Source organism: Malurus melanocephalus, unplaced genomic scaffold (genome assembly GCF_030028575.1).
Source record: "Malurus melanocephalus ecotype Western Australia unplaced genomic scaffold, MMel_1.1 scaffold_129, whole genome shotgun sequence".
Lineage (NCBI taxonomy): Eukaryota > Metazoa > Chordata > Aves > Passeriformes > Maluridae > Malurus > Malurus melanocephalus.
The window spans coordinates 1,803,674-1,815,808 of record NW_026623361.1 but is presented as its reverse complement, the minus strand read 5'-3'; the positions used below and the strand labels follow the sequence as shown (position 1 = coordinate 1,815,808).

Sequence of the window (12,135 nt, the reverse complement as noted above, 5' to 3'; positions counted from 1 at the left end):
GCAGAATGACACTTCAAGGTTTAGCAGAAAAAGCAAATTTTCCTGGAGTTGTTTTGTACTGTGAAAATAATTTTCTCCATTCAGCTAATTTTGAGAGCAGTGAAGAACAGCCATGAATGAGTCAAACCAAGAAGCAATCATGCTCTGAGCAGCTGAAGCTGCTCACATGAGACCGTGATGGATGCCAAGGGAGCACCCACTGTGGCCAATCCTCAGCTCTCAGTAGCCCAGTGGTGATGATAAAGGGACTTCAGGCTCCCAGGGATGCCCTCCACTCCCCAGACACATCTCTGCAAGTGACAGCAGTACATGTATTGCTGTTTCTTTACTCAAGGGAAAGGGCATAATTTGGGTTTGAAGCTCTACAGCAGCTTTTGGGGTTTTATAATGTGTTTGAAAGAGGTGGCACAAAAAAGGAGCAGCCAGGAGAATTGTTTCCTRCGCTTCATCAAAGATTTGGTGAGACAGTGAAACAACTGGACATTGACACTGTTACAGGTGATGTGGAATATCTGCTCTGTGTTTTGTGATGATTTTGGTGTCTCCTTAGAGGAGGGTTTGTGACCCGCATCTCTGCTATTTCAGGGCGCGCCTGAGAAATGCGTTGTTACTCCTTGCAAAGTGGCACAGTTGCAGGAGGGTGCTGCAGGTGCCCTCACCCGGGATAATTTCTCATCACTGAGGGCTCACTGACACCTGCAGCCTCAGCCCTTCCCAGGCACGCACTTTTCCCCTACACTGGGGATGATAAGCAGGGATCTGGGAGTCAAACTCAGGATGGGGAGCCTCCCCAGCCCCAGGGTGTGCCAGGGAAAAGCTGTGAGCCCCAGGCAATGGGAACTGGGATATCAAYACCTCCCCAGCATCAGCTCAGTGTGGGATTCACTAAGAGGCTCCTCCCTGAAGACGTGGTGCTTCCCAGGCATCTTGCTGGCTCTTTGGGAAGCTCCCCTCTCAGCTGACATTTCTGGCTGCACACAGAGAAGTCATCCATGCAGGCAAGGCTCAGCCTTCCCATCCTCATAAGGGGATTAAATGCCATTCTGCTCTTCCTCAGAGGATAATTGTGAGGAGAAATGCATTCTATGTCCAGAAATTCCAGGGTATTGGAATTTGGACATTGGAATTCCAGGGTATTGGAATTTGGAGGGCTGTGGGAAAGGCAGAAAAGCACATGTAACTGGGAGCTTATTTAAAAAGGGAAAATAAGACTACCTAGTACTGCATCAATAAGGAGTAGAAATAGAAAATAAGTTTTAGGGTTGTATGAAACCATGAGCCACTAAGAAACAGGCTTTGGTAGCTTCCAGTGTGATGTCTTGTGCTTCTTTCTGAGTGCCCAGTCTAGACTGGTGGGGAAAGGAACTAAGCCATGTGGATTAGGAGTCACCTCCACATTAGCAATTCTTATTTTCCTGTCATTAATGATTGCATGTAGCCTGTCAGGAGTAATGTTTACTGTTCAATGCCACATATATCTGTTTATTCTCCATGTGAAAATACTGTGATAAACCATCGAGGAATACATGGTGTACACACATGTGACAAGCCTGACTTTATACCCTGTCTCTGCCATTTGTCTCATTAATTGCACTGAGGAGCAGCCTCATCTCACCACCATTTTGCTTTATGACTAGTTTGATTGGTCCTGCCTTTGAAGAAGAACAAAGGCTTCTCCCATCTGCTGTGATCTCATCAAATTTTACAGGGCACCTGCTGAYTGGTGTTTTTCCTTTGACTTCACTGCAACCTTTTGTGTTTTTCAGGACAGTACCAGGAGGATAGAGTTGGCCTTGACACTGCTYGCTCCTTCATGCAAATATTTTGTCATCTTTGAAATACATTCTATTATGAAATCTACAACATTGAAAACTTTCAGAGAATATTAAAATAATTGGATTTATCAAAACACCATAAATAGTTCCATCACCCACTGAAAATGGACTTCTGCAACTGACATAGTAATAAAGCAGAAATTCAGTTGCTGGGGCAGTCTAGGAGTGAGCATAGCCAAAGGAGGAGCTGGGAACCACTAAGCTGTTGGCTTTATTGATTTTGTTGATTCTTATAGTTCTTTACCAAGTCTTTTCCTAAAGTGTTCCTGCAGATTCCTTGGGGTGAATGTTGCCAGTTCCTCTATACATCTTGCAATTGGAAAAAAGACATTTTCTCAGTAAATGTGCAAGTGACTATTTAATCAATTGATTGTTAATCTAAAGGTATGTGTATGCCTTTTCCTAATCAACACAGGAGATGTCAGATCACAATAAATGATACTGGACTGATGACATATTTTACTTGTGCAGCTCTGTGATGTGTATAACTGGAAGTTCAGACTATCAAAGTAAACAATTAGACTCAAAAAATAGCCTTCTGCTATACTTCATTCTCTCACTTACTTAGCTGACAATGTAGATTTAGACAGTCCCATCAACTGAGTCGTTATTAAATGTCACTTTAGGTGACCAAAATTCTCGTGGAATTTTCGTGGCTGCAGAGGCTGCATTCAGGCTCTCTCGCCCCTCTGCAATACGCTGCTACTGCTCGTGGCATTGGTTGTTACTCAGCATCCTTCAGGAAACATGTCCCCTCAAAGCATGGGGAAAGGAACATAGCCCTGAAGGAAAATATTATAACTAAATGTCACCAGATGTAAAATATTTCTTGTTTTGAGTAATACTTAAATAGACAATTCTATCCCTAAATGTAATAAGAAAAAACCAATCATGATAGCTTATATTTCAACGAGTTACCATTTCTTAATGTTATCATTTCTTGACTGTTTGACTTAGAATTCAAAGGTAGTGAAATGGAAATGAAGCTTGCCAATTATAGTACTCCAAAAGCAATTAATAAATGTAAGAGAAATCCTATTCTTTTAAAACAAATCCCCCTTCCTCACTCCATGGTCACAGTACTTTTAGCTACAATATGGATTGGTAGGCAATGCTTTAGCTCCCAACAAACTTCCCCTAACAGGGTTTGAAAACGTGCTCTTACCAGCATCATATCTCTCTCTAAAATTAAATCCGGTGCAGCTGGAGGTGGCAAATGCAGAGGAAGATGTTCCCCATGGGTAGCAGAGCTGAGCCTTTCTCCTTTGTGCTGAGTACCAGGCTGTAGACAACACTGACACAGAGATCTTGGTCATCTGGGGACCATGACAAGAAATAGCTAGTACTAATAAGAGGAATTGATTGCTTGGGGAATAAAAGAAACAGGTCCTAAATGTGAAATAACATCCTTGCATGTATCTGTGGTCCTAGTAGAGTGCTACTGCGTGAGTGACTGAAGCTTTTGTGATTATACCCTGTTGATTTGGGAGAACTCATGTATTTTTCCACTCTCTTTTTACAGCTCCCAAGTCTACCTTTTGTCCCACTGAAGAGACCTGGTGGCCAGGCCTGGTTATTATCATTGCAGTATGCTGCGCCACACTAGTGTTCCTCTTTGTAGTTGTCATCATTTGCTACAAAGCCATAAAAAGGTAAGACTCCAGATGCTTTTACTGTGCTTAGGGCACACYCCACAGAGGCTGACCTGACTTGTCTCATGACATCTTGTTTAGTTTAAAGGCATCCAAAAGGCAAAATGCATCCTGTCGCCAAGTGCATTTTCCTTGGAAAGTTGCTTTATGTACCATATCCTGCCTGTGTAAAGGGTGCAGTTCAATACAATCATGGGCATGAGGAGCAGAAAACTAGAAATGAGATAGAAATGAGATAAAGCTAATAAGAACTTGCCCAGGGTGAAATTGCTGCAGGTTGCTGGGGAATGTGGAGAGCTTGGCCAAGTGTAGAGGTAGGAAACACTGTCCTGTCCACTTCTGGCAGTGTTCACAATTTACATGTGGGATGTGAGATTCTTGGCCCAGGCCCACTACTGATTTTAGCATTTCAAATTAATGCAAACCCTTCTAACTCAAAGTCTAGGGTAATATGCATAGTTTTTCATCTGGAGACAGTACCTCTGATTTATTCTTGCTTGAAAATTATAACCTACAGAAGAAAATTGAAAGCGTTTCTCTTTTAATGTAAAAGCCTCTGTGAAGCCTATGTACAACAGTGTGGAGCAGCCTTTTCAGCTCACTGTCTTTGCAATAGCTGCACTCACCTAGGCCTTGACTTATTAGGAAGTATTGACTTCAGTTACACAGAAAATATGAGTGAAAATAATTTATTCATTTAAATAACATTTCATATGTGGAAAAGGTGGTGGAAAAGGTCAAAACTTTCACATTTCTATATGAAGACTCCAAATGCAAGTCCAGAGGATTGATTCTGAAGAGAAAATAACTTGTGGGAATTATAGACCAGATGGATGAATGTTCATTTCTCCTCTATTGTGTTTAGTATGGCTTTGACACCTCACAGTTGTGTGTTCATGGTGTCACTGTTTATACTGTGAGGGTCTTGGCTGGGAGCTGTTAGTGTATCCAGGTGACCCAGCCTGCAGTAGAAAATGCAGTGTTCCCATCCATAGCTCTCAAGAGATGCTGCAGTGGCATCTGTATCTCAGCTTATATTAAATGGTTGAAAAATTGAATTTTTCAATTTCAATGATTTCTGAGTGATAATATTTTGGAGTGAGGGAGAAGGGAAAATAAGTGAAAATGTTTTTAATGAAAWATGTTTTCTGCATGCAGAGTGATTGCAAGATTTTTTTTAAGCCTCAGTGGGATATCGCAGTGGTAGTGCACTGGATATGTTTTGTGRTTGCTGAAAAATTTATGAAAGAGCATCAAAAATGGAGAATTCCAGCAAGAAGAAAAATTCTCTATTTTATTTCTTATTAAATTTACATAAGTATCTTTGCTATTCTAGTTTAGCCAAAATCTATGTTTATTATTTTGGGGAAGCTGGAAGGCTTTCACTCTGGCAACTGCACTTTAAAAAATTATCTCGGGGGACTGAGATTGGAGTCCAATTGAACTGGTAGCACAGTGCAAAATCTCTCACTTGTAGTTGCTGATCTACTATTACTGTTCATTTGTATTTGTTTGCCTAATGCCAAATTATGAATGATTTGTGTCAAGGATGCAAAATATATTTATGGGAGCAGGAACTCTCCAGGGAAACTTGTGCCTCATGAGGAATTGTTTTTCAAATCTGTTGTGATGCTGGTAGATGGGAGGAATGGATGGGAGGAACAGAAATTAAATTTAAAGAGACAAATTTAACACTGCCTTGCAAAGACTTGGGGAATTTACCTGCAGTCTCCTGCTTTGTGCCAGTGAAGAATAATACTGATACTTGATGAAAACACTCATTATTTGTCAACAGCATGAACATCAACCTACAAGTCAGCTGCTTGAACAGGCATTAGGCTCAGAGAAGAGTGAAAATTCCTCTTAGATCTTCTTATTTTGACATTCACACTGCTGACAAATGCTAAGCTGAAAACTGCTCGGATGTAGGATGGACAGCTATGAAAGAAAATCTTATTAGTTATMATTTTACAGGGGAACTAGAGCATTTCTTTTCATCAATGAGTCCATCCTAAAACAGCTCTGCTAAAAGAATGCCCTAAAGGACCTGGCAGCACTCCCCAGTAGTTCAGGTTTCTTGATCCACTGTAAAAGATATCTATCAATAAATGCTGGGAAATAAGATCAGACACTTCACAAGAAAAGCTTCTCTGCCTTCAACACAGTATTATCACATATTGTTGAGCTGAATTGGCTTTAGCTAGTGTGAGAAATACTTCACTCTGTGTTTTGCTGGAAGGCAGAAGTGACTAGAGAGGAAGTAAGGAGATTAATCTGTGASATGCTGAAGCCAAGAGTTCCTCCAGTGTGTTCCCAGCTTAGGGCTCCATAGCCATGCTCTGCTCCATCCTTTCTCACACCCTCATCCCACCAGCTCTCCTCTGCACTCCTCCTGGCCCTCCTTCCTGCACATCTCCTGGAACTGGGACTCCTGTCACTGCGGCATCTCTGACAAATCTCGTACCCTCACTGAAGAGATGCTGAAGAGTGGAGTAACAGCAGTCATCTGGTTGTAGGGTGTAACAAGGGTTAAATGCTTTAGTAAGAAAGTAGCAGGCAGGGATTTATTTGCCTTGAGTCTGGATCTGTTGTATTAATCCCTCACTTTCATAAGAATCAAATTTGAAGTAAAAAGAAAAAGAAAGATCCTATTGTGCTTAAGTTGAAATCTCATTTACTGGTTTCAAAGGGCCAGACCCAGTCCAACTCTCTTATGTCTGCTTTCTGTAGCAGGAAGAGAGGTAGTAACTATTCTCGAGGTGTCATAACTCAACTGTATTTTTATTCAATCTGTGTATAAGCTGTGTCTCCTCGGGTAGCTTGTTTTCCCTCATAAAAGCTAAAACTTCAGCATATCACTAGTTTTAGGCTCTAAGGTGATTTGTAATAAAACACAACCTTGTAGATTTGTGTTTCTTTATGTGTAATAACTACCTGAACCAAGCAAGTACGCTACTACCTCCATCCCTGAATCTACCTTGGAAATACTCCGATTCTTCCAATATGAAGCGGTCATAMGAAATGCTGAAATCCATTCCAATGAATGGGTTTGATCTCTCTGATCCATGAGGGAACATTTACCAAATTGCATCCATCAGCTTTTACACTCAGAAGGGTTGAACTCTTGGGAAGATACATACGGAKTGATACTTCAAAGGTGGTTCAGGCAAATTCTAAATTTCCTCTGTGTGTTCTGCTGGTGACTGCAGCCCTGGACACTGCATGACTGGCACACCARAGACAGGTGTGTGCTGCTGCATAGATCAAGCACCAGAGGAAACTACATGTGATATTATGTGCTGCAGCATGGTTATGTGATGACAGCACTCTCAGTTTGGCAGTGGAGAAATACCTATTTTCTATGGTCTTGGTGTTAGAGGGGTATTTCCACTTCTTAAAAAAATGTATATTTTCTCTTCAGAATCTTTCCCATAGCACATCAGAAAAAAAATTAGTATAGTCAGTTAGCACCATATGTGACATTTGTAGATTTCTAGGACAGGCTTAATCACTGGCTGGAGCTTGGCCTCAGTGTAAGCAGTGGGACTGTTCCATACGTGACATGGATAAAAAAGGTGATCTCACAGCCAGTGAGTTCTGTAACACATAGAAAGAGCAGATGAAAAACTGCTTCAAAATCTAGAATATTTCCAAGTAATTCTCTACCACGTCTTTGTCTGTAAAAACCTGCCATTCTCACTCTTTCCCTGAAAGACTGTAATCAAGAAGTAAAAGCAGGAGGTCCAAAGACAATTCATAACCTAACACAGGGTGGAGAAAGCTGGATCATTTCAGTACTATGTGATTTGTGGGTTTGGGCAAAAGCACCATGAATGCCAGCAGCTCTAAGCAACCTTCGTCTGGAGTAAATCAGTGCAAGTTAAAAAAACAACCAATGGAATTATTCATTTTAACCAGCTCTGCAGGTGACTGTCTCTTACACTTTTTTTAACATCTGCAAGTACCTGAATAATAGTAAGACAGTAAGACTGAAGGGAAGTGGGAAGTAAACACAGTAAAGAGGATTAACAAGGGTTGTTAGGTAAATAAGCAACTGAGATGGGGGAGAGCGGGGCATGCAGTGTGTAATCCTATTTCTGCAGCTCACTGCTGTGTCAATGTCTGCGAGGAGAGTAAGATATTTAYATAAAAGGGAAAAATAAATCCCTGGCTTCCTGTATGAAATTAAGATAACAGAGCCATCTGTCAAACCTCGAAGGGGAAAGCAAAGCTGAGCATCCAGGTCTTTGTGATAAGCAATGTGCCAGCTATTCAGCCTGGCAGTGCGTGTTTCAGAGGGTTTTCCAACATGTGAAAGACATATACTGAGTATCCCTGGAACATCCCTATAGTCTGAGATGACCCATGAGCAGGTTGTTGTGCATGGTAATGTTGTGGTGCTGGTGATGTGGCTCTTTGGCTCTGCTGGATTTCAGGAGGGATGGATACTGTTCTCAGAGGTACTGCAGAGTTTGCTGACAAGGAACCCTCCTGCTAAGTTAGCAGGGAAAGCAGGCTGATGATAGGCAGGTTTTACATGATATGCCTTTTATTCACTGTTCTAACTTTGTGAAGCCACTGTTTTATATATGTGTCTCATAGCTGGAGAGAWGGGTACCATAAATGCCTACATAGACACTTACTTAAATAGGTGCTGAGTTCACCTTCAAATAATAATTAAATGGAAGAAAATATTGTACTGAAACAAAATGACAGGTCATATTTAAACTGTCTTAAAATTCATTGCTCAGGTATTTTTAGGGTGCTTTGCATTCATGTATGATTTATGGTCCCTGTATACTGCAAAGTCTGGTTTCAGAAGCAGGAGCAAGGTTCTGAAATTTGGCTTTGTTTAACAAGGTATTTGCAAGGGGAAGACATTGAGACTTTCTTAAGGAGGCCAAGAAGTGGCAGTGGGGGCTGAGGTGAGGGTGTCCCATCCTGCAGGGATTTATCTCCCTCTAAACAGCCATGGGCCTGCACTTTTCCCCCAGCCCATTTTGTACCACTCACTCCCACAGACAGCAAGAACTGCATAGTCCTCTACGTGGTCATCTCCTGTGAGCCACTGAGGCTGAGCATGATGTTGTCCAAAATCAATATTAATTGCAAAAAAACTGTGCTGTTTAGCTTGAGCAGAGGAGACAGAATCCTAAAAGTACTTAATTGCTTTGAAGAGCAATTCGCAGCATGACTGATGACAGACAGGTCAAAGTGAATTGAAATTGTTAATCTCTCCTATTCTGCCTGACACATTAGAGGAGTTTGTAGTGAAATGGTGCCTTAATTCTCAGCAGGTGCAGGGAAAGACAGTAATTACTCAGAAGATAGAAAGAGATAGTTGGTGGGAAAGATAGGTTTAGAAGTTTGAGACACCCAAAAGGAAGGAGAAGGTCTGAGGGAGCAGATCTCTGTGTCTTTGATGCAATTCATTGATGTCAGACCAGTTCAGCTCTGCAAAAGGGATCAATCCCTAAGAAATGACATTCAAAAGGGAATAGAGTCTTCGTTGAAAGACCTTGGGAATGTTACCGAGGGCAGCTGAGAGGAAGGAAGACTTAAATATTTTGGAAAATTAAGGAAAGTACCTTTGCATTGTGGCCTGATTCCACTGTCTGAATGTTAATGTTTATCACAACAGGATTAATATCTACTGCTGAACACCACTGTCCAGATCTTCTGCCACCTTTAACCAAAGCTCAACATCCCCATGTCTTGCTTAGCCTCTATGCCTAATCATCTCCCAGTGGTGAATGGAAGTTGACTTCCATCCTTGGAATGAGGCTGCAGATAATCTACTAAAGACAATTTAAATACCCTGAGCAAGCAATCTTTCTGCAGGAGATCCCATTGTTTGATCATCAAGAAATGAGTTCGTAGAATCATAGGATGAAGTTGGCAGGGACAGCTTGAAAGTATCTAATCCAAACTTCTGCTCTAACAGAGTCAGCTAGGGCAGTCTGCTTACGTCTGTGCCCTGCTGGGTTCTGACTGTCTCCACAGACAGAGAGCTTTTGTKGGTTTTCTTGTGTTCTTTCAAATTTATCACTATTTACTAAACTAAATGTAGCCCTGCTCGATGAGAACTGAGTGCTAGTACAAAGAAAACCAGTTGTTCTCCCAAACAGAAATGAAGTCCGGATGTTAGTTGTGCAACAATATCCAGGGTAGTGTTTATGAGACAAGCTCTTGAAAAGTTTTACAGCTTGACCCAAGCCCACTGGAGATTGCAGAGCTTCGCTGTGTTTATTCTGCTGTTTCAGTGGCATCACTGGGGCTTTTGGACAGGGGACTGGTAGTTGGTGCTGCCTGATGTTTTTTGGGTGCATCAAGATGAAGAAGGGTTGGCGCCATTTTTAAGTAGAACAGCAGAAGTACTGCAAACTGCTTGTTAGGCTCCTTTGACAGTTCAAAGGCTGCTGAGTGATGTGGAGAAAGTGACCTTTTTTTGGAGAGATGGCTGAGCCAATCCACATGGGCACTGCTGTGCAGAACAGTTTGTTTTGCTGTTGCCTGTGCAGAATGTGTTGATCAGAAAAGCAAAAGGATCTGCTCTCCAGTGCTGTCAGTCTGGGATTTCTGTAAGTACTATGTATTTTTGTAACTGATGTAGGGCAGGATTTCTCTGTCTATTCTAAGTTACACAAAGTCACAAATTCTGCTAGGGAGAAAGTTTGTGGTCATAAAAATGGATAAAATGCCCCATAGCCAGGAATAGTGAAAGCCTTGATGAGGCTTTAGACTTTAGCATAAAACAAGTGGTCCAAATGGTTCACAAAATACTCTCTTATGGATCATTTTGCACTTGTTCACTCCAAATTTGTGATATATTGACAAAGATACCAACAAATATCTGTAGAGCATTATGATCTGTCCTGTGACAAATTAATTTTTCAGTGTGACTAAAAACAAACTTGCCATTTTTTCTGGTTTTTTATAGCAGATGAGGGTACCTCATCAAATGGGCAGAAGTCTACCCATACAGCCAAATATTTCTGAGAGTTACTCCCTCAGTGCAACTCTGATAGCTGTGAGTGGATTTTACACACTTGTGACAGAATATAACGCTCATGTTGATCTGATTGTACTGGTTGCAGCATTCCTGATTTATCCCAAGACAAATAGAAGATACAATACTTGAGCTTTGAAATATGTAGGAAAGGTGCCAGGTTCACCATGATGTTTTTATTCCATTTTTTCATAAAGACAGAAATAAAATTTTCTTTGGCATTCATTTAATTTTTAAGCCAGTCATAGTTTCTCCAAGCTGATGTGAGGGCACATGTGGCTGACCCTGTTGGTGAAGAGCCACAGCTGTGGTTGAGGCATACCATCACAGTGTGCAGAAACATTTGAAGAAAGTTTTTGTCTTGACTATCTGGAGTATCTGAGCTTTTTACAACCTGCAAGAACCCAGTAGCAGCTGCTTGGGGTCCCGGTGTCAGTATTTTTATGACTCAGAGGAAATTGTACCCATGGTAGTAGGGTGGGGGTGTAGATCCATACTCCAGCTCCTTACCACCCAGTAATTCCCTCTGCACAAAAAGAATCCCATAGAAACCTTAGTGGCCTTATTGCCCCCTTTTTCTTCCCTCAGAGGATTTGCAGCACATTTTAAGTAAAAGCAGGAAAGCCTGATTTCTCCAGTGCCTGAACAACTGCAGATCCTGGTAAGTTCAGCACACATGATGAATTTGGAGGAGTTCTAAAAGCCCAGAAGTTAGAACAAGAAAGAAATGTATGGGAGCAGCCAGCAGTTCCTATCCCAGCCCCACGCTGCCCCAGGCAGCCTCTGCCAGAATCCTTCTGCTCTGCCTTGGACTGACAAGAAGCCAGACCTGACTAGAGCAGTGGAGCACCAGTTGATCCCCCACCCATCACACCCATCCATCGATTTGAAGATGCCTGAACCATTCACACCCTTCTCAGGCCCCTCTGCCTCCTCCCAGGCTCTGCCCTTTCATATTTTCTGCTGAGTTTTATTTCCTGCATTTGCCCAGGTGGAAGACACTCCCTTCCTGCCTGACCTTTTTGCATCCTTCTGGCCAGCAGTCTTGCCTTGGTGCCAACTCTGTCTTCTCTAACTCAGGCTTCTGGTGGCTTTGATTTTGATGCCTGGCTCTAACCTGGACTCCTGTCCAGGAAAGGCAGAGCTCAGTCAGGAGCTGCCCTCAGAAGCACTTCCAGCTCTGCAGGGGATCCCAGCCCATGGTAAGGAGCCAGCTGACCACAGCAATGTTATTTCCACTGTAATTTATGTGTATTAGCTCCACACCCTTGTCCAGTTAGTCACTGCTGGATGTGCAAACAAGGTCTCAGGCTCTGCCACGCCCTTGTAGAGAGCGGGTGTTAATAAAGGAAGGCTCAGGGGTGCTTGTCCACTTGAGCTGGTTTTGAGYGTCCCAGCTGAAGGGCGATCACATCTCACACCCCCTCACCTTACTGTGCTGTTTGCTGCCTTGCAGCCACGCTGTCCAGAGGGAAAAGGTGCAGGCAGGGTCCCCCTCTGCATATCTGTGTCACTCATGGAGTGCACATCAAGCACAGCCACTCTTGAGTTCTTTGGAGCTGTGCTGCCACTGCTTGAGGGGCTGCATGGGCTGATTTCTGCCGTCCCTGTCCTTCCTTCTCTGCACCCCCTGTACTCA

The 12,135-nt window shown here is 42.5% G+C and overlaps 1 protein-coding gene across 1 annotated transcript in view; it reads left to right on the top strand.

Annotated features, from left to right (window-relative positions):
- PRIMA1 (proline rich membrane anchor 1) overlaps positions 1–12,135 on the top strand; it is a 48,106-nt gene that overhangs the window by 21,907 nt on the left and 14,064 nt on the right. The window contains exon 3 of the mRNA XM_057370647.1: positions 3,358–3,487. Within this exon, the coding sequence (XP_057226630.1) occupies positions 3,358–3,487 (130 nt within the window). The remainder of the gene's footprint in view (positions 1–3,357; positions 3,488–12,135) is intronic.